This window comes from Mesoplodon mirus (genome assembly GCF_964341445.2).
Source record: "Mesoplodon mirus genome assembly, chromosome: 13".
Classification (NCBI taxonomy): Eukaryota; Metazoa; Chordata; class Mammalia; order Artiodactyla; family Ziphiidae; genus Mesoplodon; species Mesoplodon mirus.
In genome coordinates this window covers 50,802,456-50,818,025 of record NC_138989.1, presented here as the reverse complement: position 1 = coordinate 50,818,025, position 15,570 = coordinate 50,802,456, and the positions used below count along the sequence as shown (strand labels likewise).

At 37.5% G+C, this 15,570-nt stretch overlaps 1 protein-coding gene across 1 annotated transcript in view; it reads left to right on the top strand.

Annotated features, from left to right (window-relative positions):
• The window catches only part of RPRD1A (regulation of nuclear pre-mRNA domain containing 1A), a 73,794-nt gene extending 60,776 nt beyond the window's left edge, over nucleotides 1–13,018 (top strand). The window contains exon 8 of the mRNA XM_082640058.1: nucleotides 9,512–13,018. Within this exon, the coding sequence (XP_082496184.1) occupies nucleotides 9,512–9,661 (150 nt within the window). The 3' untranslated portion in view covers nucleotides 9,662–13,018. The remainder of the gene's footprint in view (nucleotides 1–9,511) is intronic.
• The last annotated feature ends 2,552 nt before the right edge of the window (nucleotides 13,019–15,570 follow it).

Here is a 15,570-nt window from a genome sequence, read left to right as displayed (position 1 = left end):
TAAAGTAGTGTTTGCTGTTACTGAAGGTGGTCAAGAAGAGGTTGAATGACAAGGACAAGAGAAATGTTGGGTCTAATGTTTGCCTCACTGTATTCTATATATAAACTGGCTCTGGGAGATGGTAGTATATATTCAGCAAACATGTATTTCAGGTTTTTGAGGAGTGTTACAAGCCTGATTCCCTTCTTGGAGCTTCACTCTGGACATGAGCATATTGGAGATTGGAGCAGGGATGTAGCAGAGAAACTATGTGTGCTCCCAAACAGCCCAGAACCTCTGATTTATGGCCTGCCTGTTAAAGCCTTGTGTAACTGTTCCATGGGACACCTAATTTGGGAAATATCAAATTGGCTGACCTCCATGACCCTGAAATAGTGTGATTCTTTAGCAACTGAGTAATACATACTAAGGGAGTGAGACTAGAAGGTCACACAGAAAATGAAAATAATTTAGGCTAAAAGGTCACACAAAATGAAAATTTATAGAAAGCATAATTAAGTCTACTTCCTAATTTAAATATCAGACAAGTAGAAAAATTAATTTGTTATATCTCACTTCCTTAAATTCCTTTTCCCACTTGATTTTGAAGTTGCTTACAGATAAATGACCTCAGTTATATGCTGCCTATCAGCTCCTGGCTCCCCCTCCCTCTCCAAGGTCAAAACTGATGATTAGTGATAGGTTCAATTTTCCTGGAATATTGGTCATCGTTCCTGATTGGACTAGCCCCTTGCCTTTTCTTGTTTCTTTTCCCTTGTGTCTTCTGTATGTTGCTGCTATTATTATTAGTCTTTTTTTTTTTTTAAGTCTCTAGGCCCATATGCTGTTATTCATGAGAAAATGACAGCTCCTCTCCATTACTGGAGATTCCAGAAATGTTTTAATGGCAGAATTAGACTACCAAATACAAGTCACAGTTTGTTTCCTAAACATGTTGGATTTTGAGTTTTAGGGACATAGCTGTTAGTCCTGCGACTGTAGTGATCCTATATTTCATGTAAGGTAGATTTCAGTTGGCTAACACACCTCTAAAGAATACCCATCCCAATAATAATTCCAAGATACGAGAGACAGGATAGCATAATGGTTAAGCATGAGGACTCTGAAGCCAGACTGTCTAGGTTTCAAGCTTTTTTGACCTTGTCTTTTGACTTAAGAGGAAGTTTCTTAATTAGTGGTTAATTGTGCTTTAGTTTTATTATCTGTAATGCATGGATAATAAGAGTCTCTACCTATGAAGATTAAATGGACCACTTAGAACAGCATTTGGCATTTAGTAAGCACATCAAAATCTTGGTTAGGGTCACAATCTAGAAATGTATAAAGCTTATAACAGTATCTACCCTCATTACAATTTAGCATTTTTGATTTTTTAAAACCCAGTCGATAGCCAGGTAGGCATTGGGTTCCTTGCAGAAAACTAAGTCCCTGAGAAAATATTAAATCTTTTTTCTGCTAGTTAATCCAGAAGGCTGATGAGCCTTCATGGTAATAGAATTATAATTTATTAACAGGTGGGAATTACCTATTCCAAGAATATTTTAGAAGTAAAATCTGCTTTTATTGTAGAATACTTATTTAAGAGAATGATAGTAAGCCCTCAAAGGAACTGCAAGATATAAGACAGTCTGTTAGATGACATTCATTTACACTAAAGTATTTCCCACTAAAAGGTAACTTTTCTGCAGATGGTCAAGGAAAAATGGTTCCATCAGAGATGTGTGGGATAATGTGAAAAGAGATGAGAAAGGATTTGATATTTTACTTTTAAAATATTTTAATTATATATACAATAGTTTTTAACAATTGCAGGACTAGATTCCCAAGCTAAGTTTGGGTATTTGTTTTCTAGAAGACAAATTAGGGCAAACCACTGAGATCTTTACTTGCTTTACACTGTTACCTGGAGATGGCAACAGCCTTGACATCTCCCCGACATCATGGAATTTCTTGGCCGCCTTTAAGAAAATAAGTGGTATTTTAAAAATATTGATTGATAGTTCAATTAACTTTTCCTGTCTAATCTAGCAAAGAGCCCCAACCCCAGGGTATGCAAAATGAAGTAAGTTATGGTGGATCGTGAAAAATGAGAATCAGAGCTTCTAAATAGTTATATTGAAGAAAGTCACTTAAGAAAGACTTGTTAACATTTAAAGAGAGGCAGAAGACGTAATGAAATACACATCAAAGAACAAAACCATTTAGGGGTCTGCAGAAGAACAAATAAAAGGAACCAGGATTATGAAGATTACCATCAACCTAAGGGGTTCTATAATATGTTCTGAAGATTATGTCTTGATACTATTTTGAATGAAGATAACTAGCTCCACCTTCAACGTTAATTTGTACTTTTGTGACCCAAGGATCAACTTATTTTATTCTCAAATATGTAGTTACTATGACGACTGATTAAAAATGATGTAACAGGTAAATTTTAAGTAGCCAAAACTGAATCAACCAGATTTCAGAGTAAGAATACATACAGTGAGATATAAAGGGAGAAATTAAATTGCTTAGGTGTTTGCATACGTAGAGCTTGTGGAATACTATGGAAATAAGATGTCGTATGGAAATACTACATCACTCTCTCCATCTTTAAGAAATGCTATTGTGGAGAAAGCCTTTAATGATAGGATGTCCATTTTTTTTGGCTGAAAAAAATATCCTCATAGGTCTTTTAAAACGGGGGGTTGTCCAGCCCATATTGTTATACTTGAAAGGCACCCTAAACATTGATTTCACAAATGAAAAGAGAGAGAATGCATTATCAGAGCCTTGTTTTCAGAGCATTCTGGAATCTGGATTACACTCAAACTTGATTCCTACAAAAGCTACACAGCTTACTCACTAGAATCAGGATTGGGCTTCCTAACTTGATATATTCCTTTTTCTGCTGCAGCAGTTGTCTCTCAGGAAGTGGGTAGGAAGGAAGGGGCTGTAATATGGTAGGCATGATGCTTGAAATTGTTGACCACAGCCCTTAATGGCCACTAAAGATGCACATGTGGGTACAGTTGAACTTCTCCAAATTTTTTTTTAAGTCAGTCATGTATGAAGGAAGAGAGCAGAATTATTAGTAGCATGTGCAAGATAAAGGCAGCCCATATATATACATATATATATATATATTTTTTTTTTTTTTTTTTTTTTTTTTTTTTTTGCGGTACGCGGGCCTCTCACTGTTGTGGCCTCTCCCGTTGCGGAGCACAGGCTCTGGACGCGCAGGCCCAGCAGCCATGGCTCATGGACCCAGCCGCTCCGCAGCATGTGGTATCTTCCCAGACCGGGGCACAAACCCGTGTCCCCTGCATCGGCAGGGGCACTCTCAACCACTGTGCCACCAGGGAAGCCCTATATATTTAAATTCAGAAATAGTTAAGCTATTTATTTTAAGCAGCTGAAATATTAGAACAACTGTATCTGGATCAGCCCTAAAATGAATAAGAACTCCAAATTTTAGGAAATTTATCCTCTTAGCTGTTTTTGGTGCAAGATGGTTCTGATACCATCCCAGAATGATAACTGCAGTTCTATGGCACTTCATAATTTGAAAACTTCCACATTAACTTATTTAAGCCTCACAGCCCAATAAAATAGATACCCATATTTTACAATGGAAGCAGCTGAGGCTTAGATAATCTTAGGGTGCCCTTGCCTAAGATTACAGGTAGTAAATTGAGGAGGTGGTACTTGTATCCAGATCTTTTGACCTAATGCCCAGGAGAATCGACGGGGGACCTGTTCACACCCAGTGCTCTGCTGAACACTGTAAGGAATATAGATACACACAAAGTGTGTTTCCCCCTAATTATGAAAACTAGAAAACAGTATAGTAGTATTTAAGTTCAGAAATAACTTGAATAGTAGCAGATCATAGGAAGTTAGTGTGAAACTAAAGTGGGAAAAGTTTCTATGGCAAAGTTTGGTCTTAAAATAGGTCTTGTAAAATGGAGATTTGGACACAATATATACTCAACATTAGCTGTAAAGAAAAGCTTTTCTAGTGGTGGTTCAAGATTTCAACCTAGCTCTAACCCACTCTAACTGCACACAAGATAGATAACACCTGATTCATTAATGTTGAAATATAGTCAGACGAGGGTTTGCGGTTTTAGGGTGATGGTGGTGATACTGGCAAGTAAATTAAGAACAAAAATACAGACCTTGTTGAATGGAGGGAATAGTGAGGGAGAAGTAAAATGACTCATGTAAACAGTCAACAGGAAATGAGGTGAAGCATTGGCTCCCAAAGTGGCAGCTGATCTTTCAGCAGAAATTCTGCAGGCCAGAAAGGAGTGGCATGATGCATGTAAAGTGACAAAAGGGAAGAACCTACAACCAAGAATATTCTACCCAGCAAGACGCTCATTCAGATTTGATGGAGAAATCAAAAGCTTTACAGACAAGTAACAGGTAAAAGATTTCAGCACCACCAAACCAGCCTTACGGCTGTTAATGGAACTCTGGGTAAAAAAGAAAAGGCTACAACTAGAAACAAAATTACAGAATGAAAAAGCTCACAGATAAAGGCGAACATACAGTAAAGGTAGGAAATCATCCATACACAAAGCTAGTAGGGAAGTTAGACAAAAGTAGTAAAATTATCCACAATAAGGAGGTAAGGGATGCACAAAACAAGATGTAAGATATTATATCAAAAACAGTAATTGTGAGGGGAGGAGAGTACAAATGCAGGGTATTTTAAATGCATTTGAAATTAAGAGATCAGCAACTTAGAGCAATCACGTATATATATAGACTGCTATTCCAAAACCTCAAGGTAACCACAAACCAGAAAATATATAATAGATATAAACACAAAAAAGAATGAGTCCAAACAATACTAAAAATAGTCATCAGATCACAGGAGGAGAGAACAAAAGAAGAAAGAGACCAAAGGGGACAGGGTGGGAGGGATAAATTTGGAATTCGAGATTAACAGATACAGACTATAAAATAGATAACAAGGACCTACTGTATGGCACAGGGAACTATATTCAATATCTTGTAATAACCTATAGTGGAAAAGAATCTAAAAGTATATATAGATATATTCTTTAAATATCTATATATTGTATATAACTGAACCACTTGCTGTACATCTGAAACATTGTAAATCAACTACAATTAAAAAATAAAAATTAAAAAAAGACAAAAACACAGAATAGTCAGAACACTATACCTTTGCAGTAAAAGCAGTTCAGTATTTATTGCTGAGGGAAGGGGCTTAATTTTTTAATGCTTTGGCTTTTCAGCAGTTTTTTTTTTTTTTTAATTTAAAATTCAGGTCCTTCCCCTTCTTTGGGGCTGGAACAGAGCTAAATTCTTTTAGGGAAAAAAAAGGTTATTTAGGTTAAAACAAAATAAGTCTTTTGAAAGCTGTTTTTGCAAGATGCAGGTTTAGTTAAAAAAAAGAATGAGAAAACTGAAAGGGACTTATGTAGTGGCCTTACCTATTGATGCGTTTATCAGATTAGACTACCACACCTTAGACTTTCCCTGATACATGCATGCCACTGGATCCATGTTTGTGTTTTCTCTTTCATGCTTAGGGTAATTTTTTTGGTTTACTGAGAATAAAAAGATATTTCTTTTCTCCCACTCCAGCTTTATTGAAGTAAAATTGGCACATAAAATTGTATATATTTAAAGTCTACGACGGGATGATTTAACACATGTATTTGTGAAATAATTACCACAATCAGGTTAATTAATATATTCATCACTTCACATGATTACTTTGGTGATGAGAGCACAAGGTCTACTCTCTTAGCAGATTATCAAGTGTACAACACAGTATTATTAACTATAATCACCATCTGTACATTAGATCCCCAGAGCATATTCATTTTATAACTGAAGGCTTTTGACCAGTGTCTCCCCATCTCCCACCCCCCCTCCACCCCAGTCCCTGGTCACCATCATTCTATTCTATTTCTGTGAGTTCATCTTTTCTTTAAGGGTCCACATATAAGTGAGATTATATAGTATTTGTCTTTCTCTGTCTGGCTAATTTCAGTTAACGTAATGTCTTCTAGGTTTGTCCAGGTTGTTGCAAATGACAGAATTTCCTTCATTCTCATAGCTGAATATTCCATTGTATATATGTACCATGTCTTTATCCATTCACCTGTTGACAAAGAGTTGGGTTGTTTTCATATCTTAGCTATTGTGAATAATGCTGCGATGAACATGGGAGTGCAGATATCTCTTCCAGACACTGATTTTGTTTTGAGGTCAGTGTTAGATATTTGTTCTGACACCAGGAGGGCGCTGTTTTATTACCTGTTTCTTTCTCATGCAAAATCTTTGAGTCAGGTCTGTGGAACTAGGAGTGGGACAATGGCAAGCTTTTCTTTAAGTGATGCCCCTGCTATAGGAGCTGAGCTGTTGGTGAAGGGAAGGGGTGCAGGAGCCTGTGTTCCTCTTGGCTTGCCTCTTCTCGTGAAGACCACCACCTCCTGAATCGGGGGCAAGGGTTATCCGTGCCCCAGTATTCTCAGCTTCTGCATCTAAGGTAGAGCCTCTGTTTCACGGAGTGGGGCTGAGCAGAAGGGCGCCCTCAGGCTCTTAAACTTAAAATTTTTGAACACTTAATCCTTTCTTTTTTTGTTTACTTGTAAAGTAGCCTTGACTTCCCCCCCACATTGCCGTATTTATTCTCCTATTGCCCAACTTTATTTTCTTCATTGTATTTATACCTGAAATAATATTGATATTTATGTAATTTTATGCCTCCTTCCCCCTGAAATGTTAGCTTTGTAAAGGCAAGAGACCTCATCTGTTTTGTTTAACACTGTTACCTCCAGTGCTTAATAAATATATACTGGCCATATGCTGGGGACCGCCATCACAACACTCGCAGTCTTGTAGGGCAGAGAGGAGGATTGTAAATAGACAGTCAACAACATTTTTCTAAAGGTGCTGTGAAAGAGGAGAGTGCATTCGTGGTGCTGTGATGATTCTGACCTAAGAGAATTACTATCATTATTGTACATCAGAATCAAAACAATATACACATCTTATTGTAAGCATCGTTGCCATAGGAAGCCAACTTGTGGAATCTTGGAGCCTCTTTCTAGACCACCAGTGAGGCAATTGAAAAATTTTGGGACTATGGCCTGGATCATAGAATTGGGTAGTTTGTCAGGTTTCATCTGGTTTTTTCTTCAGGCTAACATCAAATAGTTAACCAGAGCTACTTAAATCTTTTGTCTTTCAGATGAAAGTCTGCCTTTGACAGTAGCAGAAAGCTTTTGATTACTACTTTTGTTCCTAATATAGTAAAGCACAATTTTACTCGCTTATGAAGGATAATCACTCTTCTCACAGGATTATTGAGAGGATTAAATGAATTCATACTTTAATGCCTGGCATATTATGGGCATTCAATAAATGGCAGCTTTTGATTATGTTTACCAATTTTTTTGTATGCAGTGTTGCCAATTGGTAGAAGGCTTTTATCAATAATTGCCACAGATCCTTTGAATCAAAGGATTACTATAAACCTTAATAATTGAAGTACAGCCTATCTGGATGCTAGAAACTAGAAATTAGGGTGAGCAGTAATGACCACTAAAGGCACATAAGACACTTCTCAAAACATCTAGCCTCGAGAGGAGCAGAGAATAATTAGTTTTGAGCATGTTTGAACAGCATCTGGATATGTCATGCTGACCCTAGAGTACTTTAGGTGTTACTTTTAAAGAATGATTTAGTAAGAACAGAGGGACAGATGGAAATATGTGTTTGCCCCCCTATCAGCATGTTCTGAAGAAGACACGTGAGCTAAATGAGATGTGTGTGGAGATCCGACTGAAAAGTATGCATCTAGAATGAAATACTCTGGTGCTTCTCTTTTGTTTGCCACTCTGAGCTGTTATGCTGAAACCTACCTGGTGTTCCAGTGTGTCACTGGCAAAGGTGAAAAGGGAACAGGAAAATCTTACCTTGAGGTTATAGATCCCAATTAAACTCTCTTTTACTCAACCTTGATCTTCATGATGGATTAGAAATTCAGGAACAAGCAGACATGGCAAAGATTGACCCCTCTCTTATGTGCCCAAAGCTATCCTAGAACATGTCCAGCTTTCAACCTTGTCTGCCATTGTGCCCAGTTCCCCATGCTTCAGAAATCTTCTCCTTTCCCCCATTCCCTTAGAGCAGTTGGGATATAGTAATTCTGACAAACTCCTTTCCCCAGGTGTAGTTATTCTTTAAAAGAGGAGGCTCAGTAACACAAAGAAAGTTCGCTAACTGATTTCATTTTAGACAGAAAAACCGTAGAGAAGTAGCTCACAAGTTGGCTGTGTATTAGCATCCTTTGGGGGAGCTTTTACAAAATTTGAGAGTTCTGGATCCACTGCCAGAGATTCTCATTTAACTGATAGATAGTGAGGCTGGAGTTCTCTTGAAAATTCTGAGTTTCTTCAAAAATTTCCTAGGTGATTCAGTCAGAGAAACAGCTAAAGAAGAAGGGCTCTTTGTGGATAGACCTGCTACCCCAGATGAAAGCTTATCACTCACCTGGTCTGTCTTGTTTGAGATCACCCTTGGTCAGAGGGAAGGAGAGGGTTGTAGGCTTTATAGAGGGAATAATACCCACTTTCTAGGTTCCCCTCTTCACATCCCACCTCTACTAGGTGGTGGAGTAAAGAAGGTTCCTCTCTCCTTGTTGAAGTCTGGAAACTTCAGTTAAAAGATATTTCCACTACAGAGAATGGGCTGTTTCCCCCCTAAGCAAAACATGATCTTAATTAGTTTCCAGTCTCTGACTCCTTAGGCTGCTGTTTGCAGGGTTTCCTTTTTTTTGGTGCCATTGTAATCCTTTGGTGATCTGGCGAAGCCTTGGACCCCTTCTCAAGTTAAATATTTTAAATGTAGAAAATAAAATGCATAGCATTACAATGGAAACAAGTTATATTGAAGTAGAGTTATTGAAATGATAAAATTTGTACAGTAATATATGCTTCTTTACTGATATATTAAATTACATGTAGCAGTTGGTCTAATAATTTCAAAGTAGTCATAAATATAAACAATATTTTAAGATAGATGTGAAAAACTGTAAAGTAATATTGAAGCAACTGGTTTCTATTAAACTCACAGATACTGATAATGCTCCTGTGGTCTGCTGCCAACATTCAGAATTGAAAACAGTGCTAAATTTCAGTTTGTTTGTGAAAATAAATATATACTTTTTCATATCCAAGCTCCTGTATACCTGAAAATCTTATATGCTGCGGTTAAGAATATTAATATTTTAGTCTTCTCTTTACAAATGTGAAACAAGAGCTTACGATTGTGGTTTTTCATAATAATAATAATAATGAGTTTACCTACTTGAGTATTTCCCAAGTCCCTCTTTTGATCCTAAAGCTCACATTATAATCTCGTTATTCAGCATAAACTGAATGTTTTACCAGATTTAATGTAGAGCATTAGCTAGATAAGCTAGATAGCTCTTCTCTGAACTCCCAGAAATGCTAATGAGAGTGGTTTGATGTTACAGGAATACAAGCGCAAGTTAGCCAGAGTTTCCCTGGTGCGAAAAGAACTCAGGTCCCGGATCCAGAGCCTGCCGGACTTATCTCGATTGCCCAATGTCACTGGCAGCCACATGCACCTGCCCTTTGCGGGGGACATCTACAGTGAAGATTGATGGCCAGTCTCTTTCCAGGGCCCAGGACTTTGTAAGAGATGGAGACAGGTTAGGTGGATAGTCCTGTAGTGTTATTTTTGTATATTGTTGAGAGAGTGACATTAACAGAAAGAAATAAGTAATTTATAAAATTGTTTAAAATGTTGGTTTGTTTACTATTTTATTGGTAAGTTAACATGACTTAGTTTAAACAAAGTGAATCTCTGTGTATTAATAAGCTCACAAATAGTGATTATTTTCAAAAGATCTTTTTGTAAATTTTTTTGATTCAGGGCCTTGTGAGAAATTCCATGTTTCTATTTCTTCATGTATTTTCAAATGATTTTCTTTATTTTCTTCAGTATCTAATCACTGTATAGTATGTAATTACTAAAGAGTAAGAACTAATCAGGAGTTCGTTGAGAATTTATTATGGTATAGTTAGGACTTGATTGTAGAAGGGACTAAGTGTTCCAACTTAATTTTCACCCTTCTCCCCAACCAAAGTATCAGTTCTGTGCCTCTCAATGCCTTTGATTCCTGTTTCCTAGAGGTCAGTAATTTAACAGTAAACATGGATGTCATTTTGAGAGTCAGATCAGAACCTAGAGAACTTTTCCACAATAGCACTATAGGGGTTCCATTCCAACTGCCACAGTGTAGAATAAAAGGAGTGTAAAATAGGGACCCCCTTGAATAAACTGTTTATTATTATTTGGATAGATTAATATGAAAATGCTTTGGAAATGTTATAAATTTTGACATTGCACCAAGAGAGCAACTCTGATTCTAGAACTGATTTCTAGTTGTCAAATCAGGCTCCTTTTAACATAATTGATCCCTTTAACATAAAGCCATCTGTGGGATTAAAAGAAGTGTAAAATAATGATACTTTATTATTCTCTTAGCCATTTAACTTTAAAAACAATAGTATTTTTAGCTTTAATATCTCAAGAACACAATATTCATTAATGTTCAGTAAAGTAGCCTGGAACATTTTTAATGTTTCCTTAAGGTTTTTGAATGACTGTATATTTGGAAATTAAGCAGTGCTACACTACAGGGTAGATCTGATAAATATTATATTTGTATATTTAGAATTACCAAAACAAATTACTTTTTTTTTTACCTTTTATTTCTAACCCTGTGTGTTAGAGCAGTTGCATGCTCTCCTGCTTTCTCTTTAAATCACATTGTTAAGCTGTGGATTTTGTACTCAGTGATGACTTAGGATGAACATTTTTTTCATTCATTACTTTACATATTAGACATTTTTCTTTTCGTTGTAAGAAGATTCAACTTAGATAGTCAATAAAACATCTTTTAGATCCCACAAGCCAGTTATGTCTCACTAGTCTGAATGGCTTCACTCTTTCTCAGTATTAGAGATTATAGCTAAAATGAATTTATATGTGAAGGAGAAGACAAATATTTATTTTTAGTAGCCAGTAGTTCTGGGAACAGTGCTTTTAACAGTTTGACCTCTCCGAAACAGACACACAGAGAAGTAGTTCCCACATATGGCTTATATTCCAAAGTTTTTTAGTCAACTTTTGGGACTCGGGACACATTTTTTCACAGGAATGGTAGTAATTAGATTCCCTGTGAACACTACCACAGAAAGCTCACCCAGAATCTAATCCACTTAACCATGAATGTACTTAACTTGTAATGTGGTTGACAAATTACTGGTAGTAGATCCTGACCAACATTTGTAACGTCACTAAGAAAATGGTGTGTAGCAGCCAGACTTACACATTGGAGTGTATGTCTGTCTTGTGTACTTCTGTCCCTAGGTGTAGGATTTGTAAGAAAAAGATTCAGCATGGTGGTGGAGGGTGTAACCAATGCACAATTATTAAAACCTGGTTATACCTGTTGTAAAAGTATGCCACATAAGTTAATTTTTGTTAAAGTGAAAGCAAAAACTTGTGTATTAATTTATTTTCAGCATCTTGACCTTATTTATGATCTGCTGAAGTGTTGATTTATCTATTCAGAATGCATTTTTTTCCATTTAAAACTAATTTATAACCTATGTGCTCCTGGGAAGATTTGAAACCTATTAGAAGTTTGTTGAAATATTTTCACCGTTTAAGACAGACTTCTGACTTAGATACTGATTTTAATGCCAGTATCTGCTCTAAATATTTATGGTAAAAACGCATTATTTTTTAAAGAGCTTGATGCGATTTGTGATAAGAGATAGTACTCAACCTGAATCCTACTCCCAATTTCACCCTTTGACCAATCCTCCACAAGCCTTCAGTTGTTGGTTGATTGACTGACTGTAAACACAAATGATATGGTCTGGTTTAGAAGTTATGTTTTCAGCCTTATGATAATTAACATGGTAAGCCTTAGCAGTAAACAGCTTTCCTTTCTAAAAGGGAGACTACATTTTCTCAAGAAATGGGGCTAGCTGGGGGTATTATAATACCAGATTCTGAATCATGAGCATTTTCTTCACTGTGTACGTGAGGCAAATCACGCACTTTTGAGTGCAGCTTGGCCTGGCCCCTCAAGAGAAAAGCACGTCACCATACTTGCAGTAGGGGCATTTTGGTTTGAATGGATACCATCACTCTTTTCTCCACACCCAGCGCAGAGAGCTGTCTGGAGTGGCAGAACAGATTCCCTGGTGTTCCCTCTGCTCCTTCCATCATTACAGTAAGTAAAAGAACCACATGGGGGAACCCGGGAGTCCGAGAAAATGAGCTGTGCTTAATAGCCAACCTCCCTTTCTAGGAAAACCAGTCCAGGTGCAGCTATTTTGGTACCTCTTCTCACATGCACTCTGAATCAGGGTTTTTCTGTAAGAACTCCTCCAGGATCAGCAACAGCTGGGATGACCTTGTCATCCTGACTTGCAAAATTAAAATAACAAACCTAGGTTGTCAATTGTCACTGTAGATGAGCAACTCATCTATTATCATTATTGAACTGGTTCTGAGAAATCTTTAGAAAGAAAACACTCAAAAGTACAAATTAATTAGGAAAGTTAGAATGTCCTTTCTGAATTTTCCATTCAAAAAATTTATATTATATGAAATAACATAAAGCTCTATACTGCTTTGTATTCTATTAAGAAGTAGCTCCTAAGATGTAGTCTTGTTTAATAGTTGTTGCACTGTATCAAAGCTTTTTAAAGTGTAAATCCAGTTCTTCTCTGTATAGAAAGGGAGCATTGTGTTACTTACTGAATTTATTTATACAGAGCATTTGTTGCCGTCTGTAATTCCAGCCACACACGAGTCTGTTCTGAGGCCGCAGTAGCACACGGGAAGATGAAGTTTCCCTATTTCTTTACCCCTTTTTCTTTGGTGGTATCTGATGACAACATAAGATGTTCTTAATAAAGTTTTACGTTCTTTTTGAGATGTGTAGATTATTTTTGTGAATTTGTTTAATTGGATATGGGGTGGGGAAGGAGACATTGATGGACTGGGAGGGAAACAAAGTACTGGAAGTGTCCAGCAATGTTACCGTGGAGAAACTGCCAAACGAGATTCTATTTGCTCGGTCAATGGGAACCAAACTTGAGCGAACATCCGAATCACCTGGAGGGCTTATTAAATTATAGGTTGCTGGGCCCCACCCCCAGAGGTTCTGGGATAAGGCCTGATAGTTTACATTTCTAACAATTTGATGCTAATGCCACTGAGTTTAGGGACGACATTTTGACAACCACTGCTCTAGAGTAACTTTCAAGTCCGTGACTTGCTTCATGATTTAAAATTCCAGGTAATTTCAGGCAATTCCAAGTAATAAGATAATAAAGTATGGGTTTTACAGTTCCGTATATAGCAGGTTCCTTTGGGCAGAGAACGAGACCATATCTTGTTTTGTGACCTACTGCACAGAAGTAGTGCTTTTGAGTGAACAGATTCACTTGGTACCTTGAAATCCCTGGAGTACAGGTCCTCTCACCACATCTTGAATTTAAAGCAGAATTGGAAAATACTAGAAATCTAAGGGAATCTCTAGGGCAGTGTTTGCCAAACTCCTTTTATAAGACTCACTTGGGACATTTGCAAAAAGGGCACATACCTCCTGAATCAGAATTCTCTGTGATTCTTATCTAGAAAGTCTGGGAAGTCTAGTCCTTAGGCTAGTGCCCCTGGTTCTCCATTCCTGGATGGCCTCTGGTCACTTTATCTGAATCTGGGTGCTTCCCATTCCCATTCCAACTTCCCCCCCTTGCAGCAGTAGGTTTTATACAGTGGGACCTGTATCCAGAGATTCTGTTTCAGAAGATTTGGGATAGATTTGGAAATCTGCATTTTAAACAAGCTACCAAGATGATTCTGATGCAGGTTATTCTTGACTGCACTTTGAGAAACAATGCCCTGCAAAGCAAATTATGGTCTATAACATACAATGATGGTAGGTCACGCATTTATGGTACTTACTGTACACCAGGGCTTCTCTAAGCACTTCACATATCCTTTGCGCTAGATGCTCTGATTATTCTAGTTTTACATATGGGGAAGCTAAGGCACAGTGTAAATTCTGTGTGACCCTGAGCAAGTCAAATGGTGAAGCTGGGATTCAGACCCAGCTCCAAGTTTGACTCTGAGCCTGTGCTTCTGAACCACTACATAGTGCTGCCTGTTATACTGATATGTTGTGTAGCAGCTCCATCATCACCATATCCACATTTTGCATAACATGTGAAGTTACAGTGAAATTATAACATGCAAATATTCAAATTAAAAAGTAACATCTTAGCTAGAAGTGTGGTGAAGGAGAGGGGCTCATGAAAAGATATTATACGCAGTTGTGTGTTGTTTTTATTGAGGTAAAATGTATGTAACATAAAATTCACCATTTTAAAGTGTACTCTGGCATTCAATACATTGATGATTAACACTGTTGTGCAACCATCACCACCATCCATCTTTAGAACATTTTCATCTTCCCCATTTAAAACTCTACCCATTAAACTATAACCCCCTATCCCTCCAGCCCCTTGCAACCATTTTACTTTCTGTCTCTATGAATTTGACTTCTCCAGGTACGTCATATAAGTGGAATTATAAAATATTTGTTCTTTTGTGCTTGGCTTATTAAACTTAGCATAATCTCCTCTAGGTTCGTTCATGTTGTATCATGTGTCAGGATTTCCTTTTTTTTTTTTTAAGTTTCTCACCACAGACATTTTTTTTAAATTAATTAATTTATTTAGTTTTGGCTGCGTTGGGTCTTTGTTGCTGTTCGAGCTTTCTTTAGTTGCATCGAGCGGGGCTACTCTTCGTGGCAGTGCACGGGCCTCTCATTGAGGTGGCTTCTCTTGTTGCGGAGCACGGGCTCTAGGCGCGCGGGCTTCAGTAGTTGAGGCACACGGGCTCAGTAGTTGTGGCACATGGGCTCTAGAGCGCAGAATCAGTACATGTGACTCACGGGCTTAGTTGCTTCGCGGCATGTGGGATCTTCCCGGACCAGGGCTCGAACCCGTGTGCCCTGCATTGGCAGGCAGATTCTTAACCACTGCGTCACCAGCAGTGGTTAAGTCCTTGAATTTCCCCTTTTAAGGCTCAGTAGTATTCCATTGTTTAGATATAGAATGGAATATGTTGTTATCCAATGGATATTTTGTTTATCCACATTTTGTTTATCCATTCGTCTGTTGATGGACCCTGGATTGCTTCCACCTTTTGACTATTGTGAATAACACATCTATAAACATGGGTGTACAAGTATCTGCAAGTCCCTGCTTTGATTTCCAATTGGTTTTTTCAAAGCAATTATTTGTATTCGTATCAACGAAGTAGAGTTAGAATGAACTCTTGATAGGGATAGTCTAGACAACATTTTAATAAATACCTACTATGTTTAAGGCATGGTGTTAAATCTTGTGAGATATACAGAGATTATTCAACTGCATGGCTGCTCTCAAAAAATTTACAATCTAGTGGGAATGGATACAG